Source organism: Panthera leo, chromosome A2 (assembly GCF_018350215.1).
Source record: "Panthera leo isolate Ple1 chromosome A2, P.leo_Ple1_pat1.1, whole genome shotgun sequence".
Lineage (NCBI taxonomy): Eukaryota > Metazoa > Chordata > Mammalia > Carnivora > Felidae > Panthera > Panthera leo.
In genome coordinates, this window is record NC_056680.1 from 31,669,279 (window position 1) to 31,686,134 (window position 16,856).

Sequence of the window (16,856 nt, forward strand, 5' to 3'; positions counted from 1 at the left end):
GTCATCTCTACCTCAGAACAATGTATTCTGGAATAGCACACCTGCCTTTAGCAAGCACTCCCGAAATTAAAACCACGATTTTGGATCCTCCATCATTGAGAACACAGTACATATCCTATTGCTAGAAATGACAGCTCTAAATCCTTCAAAAGTAGTCTAAACTAATTTTTGACCCTTGGGCAGTAGCTAAGATATTAGAACCTTTTATCCAACATGACCAACATCTGTAGTCCAACCAGGTGGCATGAATTTAGGCTGTGGTTGACTGAAATCGACAACAGTAATGGCCTAAACAAGATAAAAACTAATTTCTCTGGCACGTAAATACGGCATGGAGTTATGTGATACAAGGCTACGATGGTGCCTCTATGGGCACCAGGAACCCAGGTAATGCCTGTCTTGTTCTGTTTCCCTCAACACGGGCTTCCACGTCATGGTCCAATTTAACTGCTTGGGCTCTAACGGTCACATCCACATTCCAGCGGGCAGGGAGCAGGGATACATGCCTTCCCTTGAAAGGTATACCTCCCACAAGTTGCACTTACTATTTTAACTTCTAAGCCTTTGAGTAGAACTTAGTCAAATGGCAACCCCTAGGAGGGAGGAGGGCTGGGAAATACTGTCTTAACACTCAGGCTCTATGTCAGACAATATCTTAAAGGTTTCATCTCCAGGGTCACCTGAGTGGCTCAGTCGATTAAGCATCTGACTTCAGCTTGGGTCATGATCTCACGGTTCATGAGTTCAAGACCCCATTGGGCTCTGTGCTGACAGAGCTTAGAGCCTGGAGCCTGCTTTGGATCGTGTATCTCCCTCTCTCTCTGCCCCTCCCCTGCTCACACACTCTTTCTCAAAAATAAACACACATAAAGAAAAATTTTTTAAAAGTTTATATCTCTAAGGAAGAAGGTGATGGATGTAGGGACAACCAGCAGCATCTATCACATTGAGAAATCGCAAAATAATGATATATACATATCTTAATTTTTTTCTTGAAATACATAGCCATACATTCAATTTATAGGGAGAAAGGGGATTTTGAATATGGGTTTACCAGAGTTACATATCAAACAAACCTATAATGCATCTTCTTCAAATTCCCGTTTGGTTATTTTTAGAGCCATGTCACAACTTAAAGATGTCCAAAAAAAAATCCATGTCCTTTTACCATTTCTGCCTCATTCCGTCTTTCAGAATCATTTTTCCCAAAACTTAACTGGGTTGTTTTTAGTATTCATCATTGGGTCATTTCCAAGCATTCAGCTTCATTTTCATAGAAATAACAACACATTTCTGTTTACATCCATATTTCATAGACTTATGAAGTTAGCATATGTATCTACAGTCCCAAGTGTAACACGCATGAATAGATTTAAGAACAAACACATTCACTCCTGGTAATATACAACTCTACACCATATCTACAGGGATCAGAGTTTGGTTTGGTTTATCCAGCAAGGGGACTGAGTGAAGAACTCCTCTTCAATGTCTTCTTCTTGCCAAAATCTCCTCAGTTGGCGATTTCGGCAGGAAAGCCTAGTAACGCTGTCACCATGGGTTAATGGTGACGGGGCCCTTCCTGATTCTATCATCTATGTGCCTCAATCTCAACGTGAGGGAAACTGAGATCCAGAGAATGTCAGCGAGTTTCCAAGTATCAGAGGTATACGCGGCACTTCCCAAAGGCATCTGCTGCTTGCAACACTTTGCATTACTTCTCACTGGGTGAGAATGCCACTGGCTTTGGGGCAGGGAGACCCTCACTGCGATGGCCCAGTCTCTCAGGCTGCACAATGTTGAACATCCCCGGGTCCAAACCACTAAGTGCCAGTGGCAGCCCTTCCGAGGTACTGCGACAAGAAAACAGAAAGGCAGCCCTGAGTGGCCAGATGTCCACATTTCCTAGACGTAGATGTGAATTTTTGCTGTAGTTATATAGTCATTGTTTTCCTGGCATCTCTTGGATCCCACGATCACAGCTACGGATCTTGCTTACACCCATGGACAATGCCAAATCCTAAGGAATCTTAAGAGGTCTTTTTATCTTCTCGACAGACGTGAACAAAGCTTAGTTCGAAACACAGGCATATGCATACTATTTTAATAATTCCTAGGAAAACAGATGCTGTAATTCATGGAACACAAACTTCGCCATTCTACACAAATCTATTTTCTAACACCTATTTATACTGGACTCACAAATAAACAGAGACATGAGAAATGCTAACGTCATTAAGAAACAAAATACTTTCTCACACGTCTGCCTAATGACATCCTCTGTCCAACTTTCTATGGAGTCACGTCATGTTTTTCTACTTAGAGTGGTTTTGTATTTTGAAAAGTTAGATCTCTGTATATCACTCACTACAAATAATTTTCTCAATTCGTCTTTTGACGATTTTTAAGTTATTCATGTGAAAGTCATCTTCCTTTATGACCTCTGGGTTCCCTGTCACCCATTCATTTAGTCAATAAATTCTAACGGGATTTTTGCCACACATAACCAGGTATTCTTCTGGGTGCTGGGGAATGGAAAGACATGGGAAAAAAGATCCTTATGGCATTGAAATCTTGTGTAGACTATAATAATTAATTCTAGAGCAGATCAAGATCCAGACAATCCAATGAAAACGTAACACAATGGCAGGTAGTGGCAAGTGCTCTGTGAAAACCTAAGAGCAGCCTGGAAAAGGGAAGGGATGACACAATATTCGGGATGGCCAGGGAACGCTGCTCCAAGGAAATGCTGGAAGAATGGCCCAGAGGGAAGCCAAGAAACAAATCGTGTGGACATCTGGGGGAGGTCCCAGCATGGGCAAACGTCTTGGGGTGGAGATATGCCTACTGTGTTCGGGGACCAGAAAGGTGGCCAGTGTGGCGACAGGGTATGGAGTGGGGGACAGAAAAAGAGAAATTATTTGAATTCAGGTATGCCTTTTACTTTCCAAATCTGTAAAAGCTTTCATCCACAAGAAAATTCAATTTTGTTTTCAATTTAAGTTTTGGATCTCTTTTAATTCTAGACGGAAAGCTGCCTGTCCTAGCACAGTTTATTAAATCTTTCCCCCACTACTTTTACAGGTCACCTCTATTGCACACCACGGTGCACAAAGGCTCGGGTCTGGTTTTGGAGGTGTCCTGGCTGGCCTCAAGGACCCATTCCTATTCCAGCAACACACTATTTCATTTCTGTAGCCTTACAATCTATTTCACCACCTCACAGGGCTAGAACCTCATTCATCTTTAGTCATCTTCACAGACACAGACCTTGGCCGGTTCTACTTTCCAGCTGATGAAAGAGCTTGAAAAGTACTTTATTACATTCCATGGCCTCTACGTGACAGGGAGGAGGAGGAGGAGGCCAAGAATATATTATCGCTTAAGTGGGGGGTAGGGACTCTTTTTCCAATCTAAACTCCTGACCCTCAACATCAACACCAATCACTTAGCAGTAATCTAAACTACTTCGCGTGAAGAAAGCTCAGAGACTGCTAATGTGGACAGGTTATTTAAATTATGTTTACCTGTTCTTCCCTAATGCGATAGTAAGTCCTGGAGGGCTGGGCTGTAGTGGTTCGCCAACTATGTTCTCTGGACCAGCAGCAGCAGTAAGTAGCACCTAATTTACTAGATGTAAGTTCTAAGCACCAACGGAGAGCTAATCAATGGGAAACTCTGGGCGGGAAGGGGACACCCCCACCACTGCTCAGAATCTCTAAGATCACTCTGGAGCCAGGCAAAGAATATGGTGCTCAAAGCCCATTCCACAGTCAGGGTCATAAGATCTAACCTTGGTTTCAATACTAACTAGCTGTGGGACCTCGGGGAAGTAACTTCAACACGCAGCACCCCGGTCTTCTCACAAAACTACTGTGGATCACGGTGTCTATCTCATAAAGGGTTTAAAGAATTATATGTAAGGATATAAGACATGTGCTTAGAACAGGATATCCATCGCACTGTGTAAATGGTCAATTGATAGCTCATGTGATAATGCTAATTGGAAAAATCAGAATTTGCTTTCATTTTATTTCAGCTCATTTATTCTGAAAAGCCTAGATCCATTCACGCCGAATTTAACAGAACAGAAATAAGGGAGTGGGGACATGCAATTAATGTTCTACTTTTTTTGGTTGTGTTTACAGAGGAGTGGGAGGAGCTGGGGAGTGGAGTAACTTACTCCTGGCAGGACTTTGTGGAGATGGGATCTATTTCCGGGATTATAAAGATTTTTCTTTGCTAAGGGAGCCCATCATTTCCCCCTTTGAAAGAGAATCAGTTAAATAACCTAGACATTAACTGAAAGCCCCGGGGCCAAGAGTTCTTCCCACAAATAACCCATCCACACACTATCAGTTCATTTCTTGTACATCTCCCTGGCAAAGCCCAACAAAAGCTACAACAAGATGGATGAACTTCATAGGGTGACCTGGGGGTCAACTGATTCAGACTGCTGAATTAATCAATATGGGCAGCAAATTCCATTCACTGATAGCTGTTTGTACAATCCCCGCCTGTTGCAAGCATTTAACCGCGCCTAGAAAAGACAAAAAGGGTACTCAAAAGGGGTATTCCCTACAAAGGTGCCCCAAAGTCAACACCCAGCCCTCCAGCACTACTGTACTGTTCCAGATTAACACATTTAGAAAGCCCTAGTCGGGTGCACTGCTGAAGAATACAAAATAGTATCTGCTTTACTACCATGATTATTATTATTATAATGGGTTGAACAGTGGTTCCCCAATAGATACATCTCTAAATTTGATTTTATTTTGGAAAGGGGTCTTTGCTGATGTAACTTAACATCTCTAAATTTGATTTTATTTTGGAAAGGGGTCTTTGCAGATGTAACTATGTTAAGGACCCTGAGATGCGATCATCCGGGATGAGGGTGGTCCCAAATCCAATGACAAGGCCTTATAAGAAGGGAAAGGGACACAGACATAAAAGGAAACGCCATCTGATGATAGAAGCAGAGATGGCAGGGACATCTCTAAGCCAAAAATGCCACGGACTGCCAAGAGCCACAGGAAGCTAAGACACATGCATGGAGTGGATTTTCCCTCAGAGCCTTCAGAGAAAAGCAATAGTCCTGACACCTTGTTCTTGAACTTCTAGCCTTCATAACTGTAAAAGAATATGTTCTGTTCCTTGAAGCCACCTAGTTTGTATTAATTTGTTTTGGCAGCTGGAGCAAACTAATACCATTATGTAAAACTCTACATAAAAAACCCACTACAAGGAAATCACACCCTAATGCTACACATATCATCCAACAGTTTGATCGGAATTACTTGAAAAATAAGAAATAAAACTGCCTTAAAATGCTGATGTCACCAGGATTTTAAAAGTTAAAGAACAAAATTTTCCAAAATCCCTCTCAGGTGGATACATCTAGTAAGCTGTCCCACCTCCCAGAACGCAGGGAAACCCATTTACGTGTCCTTCCCTTTGAATTCAGATAATCCCAGACCCAAGAGGACGGAGACATTCCTGTCCTCTATTGCCTCCAAATCTGGGGCTTCACAAAGATGAAAGGAAACTGCCACTGTAACTTGCAAACAACTCAGTAAGTCACTGGAGAAGCTCTGAAGGCCAAGTTATCGAGGATGCAAATGACAGGAGTGTGCTCCTGGGTGCCTGACTGTGGAAGAAAAGACTTTGAGAAATTATATTATGAGAGTAATTTCATAGTGTCGTTGAAGAAAGAAAGCACCTGCATTCTTATAATAAGCCCCCGGGAGGCCTAATTCCTCAGCACTCAACTTGGAGGACCCGGTCTGGATGTTACCCGTATTCATAATGAGCCAGTTTTTAAGAATTGTGAAAGCAATTTCTGCATCCCCAAGTAATTTACCAAACATAAAATCAAATAAGGCTCTCATTAAATGCCTTCCAGCCGTCAAATGTGCTTGCATCTGTTTTGTATCGTGGTGTCATGATCTGTACAATGCTGGGGACCGTAAGCTCCAAAGCACAGGTCCAAACTCTGGAGATTGTGTTTATTTTTAGCTTGTGGGCTTCAAGCTAGCTGCAGAGGGGATGCTCTGTAATCTCTCTCTCGACCTCTCCTGTGGAGGTCTCCTCTGGGAAACATGCAAATGGCATTCTGCAGACCCCTGCCTTTCACAAGCGCCCCAGACCGGCCAACTGAACACCAAAGCTGCCAATAAGCTGAGTGGAGCCCCCTTCAGTGTATGCAGATCTGATGGGGAAACTGCAAGAAGCCAATCTCTCATCCTTCAGACACCCTAGTAAGTTCAAGAGCACACCCCTTGATTTTATAAGAGTTTCACCTTTAAGACTGGATCCACAAATAAACCAATGAGCCCAGCGCTCTTCAGACATTTTGTTCAGGGTAGACAACAGTCTGACCTCCTCCCCAGACCACTGAGAATAGGAGTGCTTTCCCCAAGGTATAGTTTGCTATTTAGACAAGAGTCAAAACGCCAGAGCTGAACACCCTCTCTCAGTTGTAGACCTTGCGATCTTGACCCCACTACTTACTGCCCAGGTGGCCTAGGGCATGTTACCTAACCTCCTTCGGTCTCACCTATTTACCAAGTGGCAGATAAAATACGTGCCTCAGAAAATTGTTCTAAGGGGGCCATGGGCCACTGCACGAAAGAAGCCAAGCACAGAGCAGACCCTCAACAGTGTGGGCTCCTTCCAAAGAGCATCTCCCAGACAGAGGAAATTTCGCTACTTAGGCAACCTGCTCAGCGCATTTACCCCTGCCAAGGTGCGACTTTATTCCATTCTGCCATTCTTACCAGCCTTCCAGTCATGCATAATGGCCCACTTGCTTCTCCAAATTAGTAGCACAAAATGAGAGATCTATAGCAACCAGGCAGCGATGTCAATGAGTGAGGCAGGCCAGGTGTAACACAAGAGAGACTGGTGGGGACTGCAGAAAAGTGAAACACATGTGTTCCCACCAGAAAGGAAGGGAGGAATATGAGCCCAGAATTGTCAGAAATTCTCACTGTTCCAGAGAAAAACCCAAATCTGATTTCTCCACAAAATGTCAAAAGTTGGCAACTCCTAAAAATTTTAAAGCTGGTACCATGTCAACAAAATACAGGTACAGGCCAGATCGTATCTCGGGAGTTTCCAGGGTAGGATCTTGGGTTCAAACATTGTATAAATATCCTTGTTTCTCATGCCTTACAAAAGGGAGCTTCTGCATAATGGTCATATAGGTCAAAGTGTCTGCTATGGCACACCAAAAGCCACAAAAACTGACACTTCTTAAGCAGGCTTGAGTTACAAGGATTAAGCATTTCCTTGACGATGAATGGTTTTCATCTTGGACATGAATTTTCATGGTGCAGTTGGTGGGCGCGAGGCACAAAAAAGGCCCCTGTCTACATACTGACCCCGGGAGCAAAATTTAAATGTTACCTTCGTGTGACGGTTTGCAAGTTGTTTTAACAAACATCCTATGAACACCTCATTTAAGCAAATAGATGGTGAGGGTATAGGACCCCATTTTACTCAACTCCATTTCATCTGAAGTGTGTATGTCTCCAGCTAAGTGTGCGATGAGCAATGTGAATCTGCTATTCCTTCCGGAATTCTCATTCCTTTTGAACCTGAACTCCCACGTGGTCGGTGGCAGTGGGGTGCGTGTGTCTGTGTGTGTGAAGGGGACTCCACCTCTTGTGACAGAAGTTCTTAAAACGGGAATCATCACGCGTGATATTTAATGATCACGCGTCACATTTAACAAACGAAGCACACGGTTCATGGTGGGGGAAGTGACTTATTCTTGGTCACTGAATCTCCAATTTCCAGGGCCATGAACCCACACCTTCTTGCTCCTTATCCAATCCTGTTTCTGCTCCTCTTTCTTTCAACCACAAACATGTGGAGCCCATGTTAAATACCACACACAATGAGGCACGTTACATGCCTTTACCCCATGCAATCCTCATGACAATTTCATTAAGACAACCTTGTAAGAGTATGTGATATTATCCCACTTTTCAGATGAGAAAACCAAGAAAGGCTCCAGAAAGGTTAAGTCACATTTTCAAGGATTCTTAGCTAGTAAAAGGCGGAACCAAGATTATAATTCCAGCCAAATATCATCAAAGCCTATCCCTTTAAACACTCAGCTATAGTGCTCCCAAAGAAGCCCTCATAAGCTTCACAGAAGTTTTTATGACACTATCTCGAAGTACACATTTCTCCCCAGAGATCACCCCCTACGGCCCTCCCATACACAAGGCAGGTAGAATCCCTTTGATCTTAAAATGCTCAATGATGTGGGACTCACTCCCTTGAGGGAATGCTCTCTCTGTCCATAGGGAACTCCCTCTGGGGTAGTCATTAATGGCAGAGATAAAGGATAACCTTCCAGTTTTTTGAACCGACAGACCACAATATAACACATACATTAGGTCCCCACCTCCCTCCCCTTCATCCCACTGACCTTAACCAACACAAGCTTCAGGATGAATGACAACCTTTCAACAGAACGTGAGTACCACCTTCAGGATTAAAGACAAATAAGATTTATTTTGAAAAACCAAATGACTGACACCAACGCTCTGTGTTTCCTCACTATCCATCGGGTACAAATTGTCACTCAGGGTGATTAAACAAGGATTAATTACAAGGTTGCTGTGCAAGCTGAGATGTTTCAAAGTTTCAGCCCAAAGAACACATAAATATACACAAATTTTTTCAACGGCAGGGGTGGAACTTGGCACCAGCCATTTGGAGGACAGTTTGATAAGAGCTCCACATAACTATGTTGAAGCAGAAGAAAAGCTATTATCATATAGTATATAATCAGGAACGATGGAAAAACAACCAAAGCAGCCTTGAACAGAAAAGTTTTAATTCAGCAATAACCCATACCCTGGATTCTAAGAGCTAAGAAATGTATTAGATCTTTGCGCTCTTTATATAATGACATGCAAAGATGTCCCCAAAAATATTTATTATGAACAAAAGGTATGCTATAAAAGACCATAGAGAATGTATATTCTCTGTAAAATCTTATTAACACATAATAATTTGAACGAATCTGAGAAAATAAAAAGCAAGCCATAAGCAATAGATCTCTAGCTGTGGGGTCAGCAAACTTTCTGAACAGGGCCAGGTAGTAAACACTTTCGGTTTCCTGGACCACGAGGACCATCTCAACTACTCAATTCTGCTATTGCAAAGGCCACCAGAGAGGATACTAAACGAATGGGCATGGCTGTGCTCCACTGAAACTCTATTTATGGACTTAAAATTGTAATTTCATATAATTTGTATGTGCCACAAAATGTTATTCTCTTTTTCCCCCAAACACTTGAAACTATGAAAACTATTCTTAGAGAGCAGACTATACAAAAAACAGGCAGCAGCCTGATTTTGTCCCACTGGCTGTAGTTCGCTGACCCCTGATCTCAAAAGTCAATTAAAGGTCTTCTTCTCTGTGCTATATAAGTCTTATATGTGTACACGTGTGCGAGCGTGTGATTTTGAAAAAAATACTTTATAACAACCATGCCTTATTTTGAAATGAGAGACAATAATAATATCTTGGGATAAACTAATAGGTTTCCTCAAGAGAAAAATCCTACTACGGTGTTTTAGTTTCCAACAAGCATGTCATCAAATGCCAATAACATAAGGTGAGCCAAACAGCAAGGTTCTGGGCTAAGTATCCTTCCCTGCTTTGAAGATTCCAGGCAAAAGTCTTGGGTGCAAACACACATACAAACACACACACGATCGCCTTTTTTCCCCCTTTTCTTGGCACATCAACTGACCGAGACAGCATATTTTTCCTCCCCAAGCAAAATAATCAGTGGGAACCCATTTCTTAGCCAAATTACAATCCACTAAAGGAAACCAGGCCGGCGTCTCCCCAGATCACCACCCTAATCATCAATCAACACAATTGCCAGGGTAACTAAGATGCTTTTCAAGGCAGTCTTGGCTGACCCAGTGAGCACTGCCTCTGGGGCGGCTGCATGGGCCAAAGTATCCTGCCTGGAGAGGCCGCCGGTTGTCCAGAGACAAACCGCTCTGCATAATTAAAACCACCTCACAACGCTACCAAGGCTCTGGGCTTTCCACATCAGCTGCTCATGAAAGTGCAGCTCCAGGAGGCTTGTTCTGAAAGCCCGCCTTTTAATGCTCAGGTCGAATCTACATTTATCAGCAAAGCTGAAACGTTAAAGGGATTACAAGGAGCTTAGAATCCACTGGCGGTTCATTGATCTGGTCTTGCAAGCCTCATCTCCACGTGCCCTTTAGAAATGGCTTTGGTCTATTCCCTGGTTCTTTGGTTGTCTTTGATTTCTGCACCAATCTCATCCAGGGTGGAGGGGAAGTTTCCTCTAGCCCTGATTCGGAAAGGTTCTCAGATGCCTTTCTTCTAAAACCCAGAGAAGCTACTTGCATATTCTCCTAGACAGGGGTAGAGGCCAGTGATTGGCAAACATTTTCCATCAAGGGCCAGACAGTTAATGCTTTTTGGCTTTGAAGGCCATACGATCTGTTACAAATATTGAACGCTACCACTGTATCAAGAAAACAGCCATAGACAGTCCGTGAACAGATAGATGTGTGTAAGTTTGTTCAGAGAGCTCTTTATTTATGGGCACTCAAGTCTGACTTGCGTATCATTTTTCCTATGTCATGAAATAGCCTTCATTTTTTTTCCAACCATTAAAAAATGTTAAAACCACGTATGTCTTACGAGCCATACAAAACAGGTGAAGGGTCAGATCGGCCAGCAGGACTTACTTTCCAACCCCTGGTCCAGACCACTGCTCTTCAAAATGTGGTCCTTGGACCAAGAGTGTCAGCATCACCTGGGAGCTTGTGAGAAATGCAGAACCTTAGGCCCGGGCCTCCAGCCTGTTCAATCAGAATCTGCATTTGAATAAGATGCCTTGGGAATTCACATGCAAGCCAAGTCTGAAAAGTCCTGGTCCAGACACTGAATTCTGCAGTCAAACAAGGTTGGAATACCATCGACTTGCTGGCTGTAGGACCTCGGGCAAATTGTTTACCCCTGAAACTCAAGTTTCCTTATCTATTAAAACAGGTATAAATATTTGCACCGTCTCCTAGGATTGCTATAAGTCCAAGACAAGAAGGATGTAAAAACACTAGCCTGGCACTGTCCACACTTTTAAAACCGTAGCTACTGGTTTTTTTAAATCACTTTTTTTGTTTTGACAGATGAGAATGCTCACTCAGGATTTACAAACTCCAATCACTTCCAGTACCTGACAGGTCACCTAAATACTTGAAGAGATCCTTGACGGCAACAAGAATGTCAGAGATCACGGCAAGCCAAGGTCACGTCCATCTAAAGAGAGAGCACTCATATGCTACCAGGGAGCAAAGTAGGCTCCTTGCTATCACATCTTTGCATTTTCAAAGAGAAGCTGGAAACCTGGATTTTAACGTTATAAAAAGGCCTCTTAACACACTGTGCAAACCAAAGAAAATCCACCTGCAGGCTGGATGTGACCGGAGAGCCCTCTGCCTTTCAAAAGAGAGGTGACAAGAGGCGGTGAGTCACAAGAAAATGAATCTGGGTTTTAAAGCTAAATCCCAACTCATTCTCCATAGCCAGGAGACCTGGGACAGATTATGTAACAACTCTGAGCCTCAGTTTCTCAATCTACCTCACAGGGTCTGGTGAGGACGAACCAGAAATGGATGTATTACGTGGAGGTCTGGACATCCTTGTTACTGCTGACGGCTCTGGCTTTATCATTACTATTTTTATTCAGCAGTGCTTAGGTATTCATAGGGCAAATCTTCACTGTAAAAACGGCTATTTTTCTCTCCCTGCTCAAAGTGGTTGCAAACAAGCAAGCCCAATTAACCCCCACTGAGAACGCTGTCTCATAGTGTACGAAGAGCTTAGTTATTAATGATTTTGTTCTGCTCACAGTCCATGAAGATGCCTTAATCTTCCTCTTAATGAAAATTTCCTCTGAGCCCCAGCCGCCGTGGGGCTTGCCCTCGGCTGCCTTGACATGCTGCTTCTTTGTGGCAAGGTCACCTGCAGGGAAGGGTGCCTACCTCTCCCCACCTGCCCCAGATCAGGTGGAGGACAGCACTCTGTTTGCCAATTGTGAGCCCTCTGTTCCCCAAGACACAAAAATCCATTTAGGGTTTTCTTCTTGAGAAATTCTACAAATCCCCACAGTCGCCCCCTGCAGGTATGGGTGATGATACAAATGGGGAGAGAGTATAGTTAACTCAGGAAAATCTCCATGAACTAGAAGAGACTTCCAGAGGACCTTAGGCATCTTTATTCACACAGAGAGAGCCCTGAAGTACAGAGATGTGGCATACACAGCACTAAGTGGTTTTTTTTTTAATAATTTATTTTATTCTTTTTTTTAATGTTTATTTTTGAGAGAGAGACAGACAGAGCACGAGTGGGGAAGGGGCAGAAAGAGAGAGACACAAAATCCAAAACAGGCTCCAGGCTGTCAGCACAGAGCCCCACCCGGGATTCGAACTCACAAACTGAAAGATCATAACCTGAGGCTAGGTGGGACACTTAACCAACTGAGCCACCCAAGCACTCCTCCAGGGCTAAGGGTTTTAACTCAGCATTTCTCTATCCTTAACCTGCACATGAATCAGCTGGGGATCCTACTGAAGTTCCCACTGAGATTCGCTAAGTCTAGGACAGGGCCTGGGATTTTGCATTTCTAACAAGCTCCCAGGAAATGGTGATACAGCTGGCTCCAGCCCCAGGTCTGAATCAACAGGGTCATCGTCGTCCTCCTCCTCCTCCTTCCCTTGTTTCATTTAGGTCTCTGCTCAAATGTCACCTCACAAAGTGCCTTCCCGACCACCTTCTCTAAAATGTAATTATTTGTTGAATGAGGGCAGGAATCTAGTCTGCTGTGTTCTCTGCTGTATCCCCAGCACGACCAGAGTGTGGGACACAAAGCAGGAACTCAAATATTTGCTCAGCAGAGAGAGCCCATGTTGACAGTGGACGGAAATGAAACTCAGGGAGCCTAAGTCATTTGCCCAAGGTCACACAGCTGGTCCGAGCCAGAGCAGGACGGCAGGCCAGCTCCGTCTGGACTTCAAAGCCTTAGCGCCCTCCACTACACCAGAGGAGGAAGCAAACCTTGTTGACAACAGGCTTCCTCCCTAGAACGTTCGTGCCTTTGTGCTGGATGCAGCAACGCGATTCTGTTCCACTTCTGGGGGAATGCCTGCTGGGGGACAGTGGATTGGAGGGGACCTGTGTAGAAGCAGAGATGCCAGCAGAGAGGCCGAGTGGTAATACTTAGGGTGCCTTGGTCCTCTGGGGTAAAGGAAATCCTCTCTCCTGGGGTTAGACCACAGGGAGCCTTTCGGCCTCTGTCAGGCCAGCCTTTGGCTCCTTCCCAGGCACAACTCTCTCTCCCAGCGCCTCACAGCCTCCCCCCGTCAGAAGAGCAGAAAGTGAGCACGCTGTGGGTTCCCAACTGCCAAAAAAGAACACTGCGCTGTAACCCAGAAATGGCTGTCCCTCTTCTCCAAAAGGTCACCCGAAAGTATGCCCATGGGGGAAAAGGAGGGGGCGAAAGCAAGGAGCTGCTTCCTTTCCAGCAATGGTTGGAAATACCATAAAAAACCCCATTCATGGAGCCAAAGTGAAGCCTTTCTGCTGCCGAGGGGGGCGGGGAACAACTTCTTCACGAAAATCCATCTCAGCCTAATGAAAGGGTCTCTTTCCAAAAGAAAGGCTCCACAATGGGCTGAAAATACAACACTTGTTCCCCCGTCACAAAATCAGCTGGATTCAAAGGGCTGAAGGTTCTCCAAGAAGCTGTGGTCGTCAGAGTCTAAAGTGACCCGGACACCCAGCAGACTCAAATGGGCAAGCTACGCTTCCTTCCCTGAGGAAGTTCAAAATAATTAACAAACATAGTTAACAGTTACTGTGTGCCTGATACCGGGCAATGTATTTTCAGTATCTCACTTCATCCCTACAAAAACGCTGTGAGTTAAGTACATTGATTCCCAGCTGATGGTTAGGGAAACCGAGACCTAAGGAGGGTGAGAGGCTTACTGGAGGTCAGAGGTCATAAAGAAAGGAGGCACGCTAGGCCACACCCCCACACTGACCTACTACCCAACAGGCCTCTGGTCAGGTGACCCAAAGGCTCTAGAGTAGGGGAGGAGCTGGGAAGCACTCTCCTGTTCATCACTCTGCCTCGCCCCCCACCCACCACCAGTTAGAGCACAAGATAGATCAGACTGGAAGAGGCCCTTACTCCTGCCATAATGGATTTGGTTTACCAAAGAAGGTTCCTATACCTATTCCACATATCACCCATGTTCACATTTGGGACACACAAGGGGCCAACTATTTGGGCCACAGCACTGGCACTGATGGATGCCTAGGGCTGCCCATTACATATTTATAAGGTCGCCTAGCCGTGCCTCTGACATAGAAGTTATTAAATGCTTGGGAGCCATAAGGGCTGCGCTCAGTGCCCTGAAACAAAGGCAAAGAGGCTGCCAGACCCCATCTGAGGCAGGAACAAAAGCATTTAATTTCTGAAGGAGCCGGCTGGGAGTTTCCTCCTAACTGGGTGCCCAGCACGCGTTACCGTTTGGGAGACAGTAGAGAAGCCTGCACAGAGGGGTAACGTAAAATCAAAGCAGACCTTTCCTCCCCTGTGTCCAGAGACGGCCTTCATCAAAGGGCCCTATGAGTGGTGGAGAAAGGGGAAAGATGTACTCATCAAAGGGAGAACGTGTGAGAATGTCAGAGAATAGTCTCCTGTCACGTGTTTTCCTTTCTCATGAAGTTGCCAAGAAGGATCCACCTCTTCTCTTGACATCATCAAACTGGGAGCCTGCAAGCCTGCACCCCAACTTTTCCCAACCAGAGCCCGAGCAGCCAGATGCACTGGGAGGGCACCCAGATCCCGCATCTCCCAAACATAATCATTCCAATCCAGGCTGGGGCTGCCTGGAAGTCAACATTCACGGTACATTAATAAGAAACATCTGGCCACCGAAGAGGGTTGACACAGCGCAGGCGGGCAGTAGTGGATTTGTGGGTGGGACCCAGAGTTACAGGGGCTGAATTAAAAACACAACTGGCAAACACCAGCTGTCCTCGACACGATGCATTGTGGCCCTTGGAGACATTGCCAAGTTGCACTGTTTGGGGCTCAGCAACTTAGATACACAGAGTATGGGTAGGAGGGACAGAAAACTCTCCCATCAGGGAAATGCAGCCTGAGCCCAGCTCTCCCGCATCCCCCAGTGTCTGGCCACCACTTCCACCTTGGATATTTGGAGCAGATGTAGCCCCACTCTTAAAGGAACAGGCTTTGCATTCTTTCCATGTGACTTACAAGTGAGATTTACAAAAGGAGATAAATATATGTATGTATGTACACACGCATATATGCATGTTTCCTCCCCCGAAGTGTTAAGTCTTTAGGAATCGGATAAAAGGCATCCTACCTCCATTTATGCAAGGCGAACCCGGGGCACTGGTCACCACAGGCGTTACATGGCTGGCCTCTCTCTATCCGCCCCAGTCCAGTCAACTTCAAAAGAAAAAGACAACACAACCATATTTCCACCACGGGGGCTCTCTCCAAAGCCCCACTGGCACCCCAGGCAGAATGACCTGCCCCTCCCACCCCACCTTATCAGATTTGACTCCAAAGTCCTTCTCCGTTGTGGGGGACTTGGGGCGGGGCGCTGCCGGTGCCCCAAGGGTGGTCTCTCGTGTGGGGAAGGGTGTGAGGACCCAGGCGGGCTACCTCTTGCGTGGCCACCAAGCCAATGAGAAATGGCCATGGCTGGAGCTTTGTCTCCCCCAGACACCATGGTCATGGGTTTCTAAGAAACAAAAGCAAGACCTTTCTGTTCCCCAGAGTCCCGGAGAAGCTACCATCGCGCTTTCGCCTAGGGCGAGGCTGCTGGTCCTGGGAAGGGGGCAGCAGAGGACACCCCAAAAGACAGCCCAAAGTCAAGTCCGCGGCTAGAGCTCCAAGAGGCTAGACGGTGGAGCTCTGCAATTGGGATTCCGATCTGCCTTAAGAGGCGAGGGAGGGGGCTTTCCGGGGCACCCCTACACTGTGACACACAGGGCCACGGCTCCCGGTCTCGCGCTCGCCCAGACTGGGGGTCCGGGCTTAACCCTTTCCGCGCCTTCGAGCGCTCCCGCGCGCCCCGGACGCGCCCCCGCGCTTGGGGCCGGCTTACCTGGGGCCACAGGTGCGCGGCCGCCGGGCGGAGGGAGGCTGGGCAGGGGCGCTGGCGGAGGCCCGGGGGGACCCGGAGATCGGCCCCGCTCAGGTGGGGGACACTCACCGAGCGGCTGGAGAGTCTTTTCCGGGAGCTCCGGCTGAACATGGCCGGGCGCCTCCTGCACGCAGCGCCGTCCGTCGGTCCGTCCGCACCGCGGCCGGGAGGGCGGGTCGCCTGGGCGGGCACGCTCCGCGGCCCGTGGCCTGGCTGTCTCCGCCTCGCAGCCCCCGGCTCGCTCCGGAGCGCACGCCTCCCCCTCCTCCCTCGCCTGTGCCTCTCGCGCACCCGCCCGCAGGTCCCTCCCTCTCTCCCGGCATCCCCCCGCCTCCCCGGGTTCGCCCCGCGGTCCACGGGCTCTTCCCATCCCTCCCCCGCACCGGCTGCGCCTACTTTCTCCCTTCCCCTGCTTCCCCGCCGGCCCGCTGTGGCTAACTCTGGTCCCGCACCTGGGCCCGCCCACAAAAGCTCTTCCGTCGCCCAAGCCTTAGTTAGGGCAGGGACCACCTGAAGCCCCCCCCCTCCCCCGCCCCTGTTGCTTTGGCTGGGGATAGCGGGTGGAGGTGGAGGGGGGGGGGGTAGGTTTTTTAAATGAAGGT

The 16,856-nt window shown here is 46.6% G+C and overlaps 1 protein-coding gene across 2 annotated transcripts in view; it reads right to left on the bottom strand.

The window, feature by feature from the left end:
- PRICKLE2 (prickle planar cell polarity protein 2) overlaps positions 1 to 16,543 on the bottom strand; it is a 321,553-nt gene extending 305,010 nt beyond the window's left edge. Inside the window, exons 1-2 of one of the 2 annotated variants that reach the window (XM_042929904.1) lie at positions 16,324 to 16,543; positions 15,466 to 15,551 (exon numbers count right to left, since the gene is read on the bottom strand). In XM_042929904.1, coding sequence (XP_042785838.1) covers positions 15,466 to 15,551; positions 16,324 to 16,365 — 128 coding nt within the window. In that variant the 5' untranslated portion in view covers positions 16,366 to 16,543. Of the gene's footprint in view, positions 1 to 15,465; positions 15,552 to 16,215 lie in introns of both variants that reach the window. The other variant, XM_042929903.1, reaches the window with a different exon arrangement.
- Between the last annotated feature and the right edge of the window lie 313 nt (positions 16,544 to 16,856).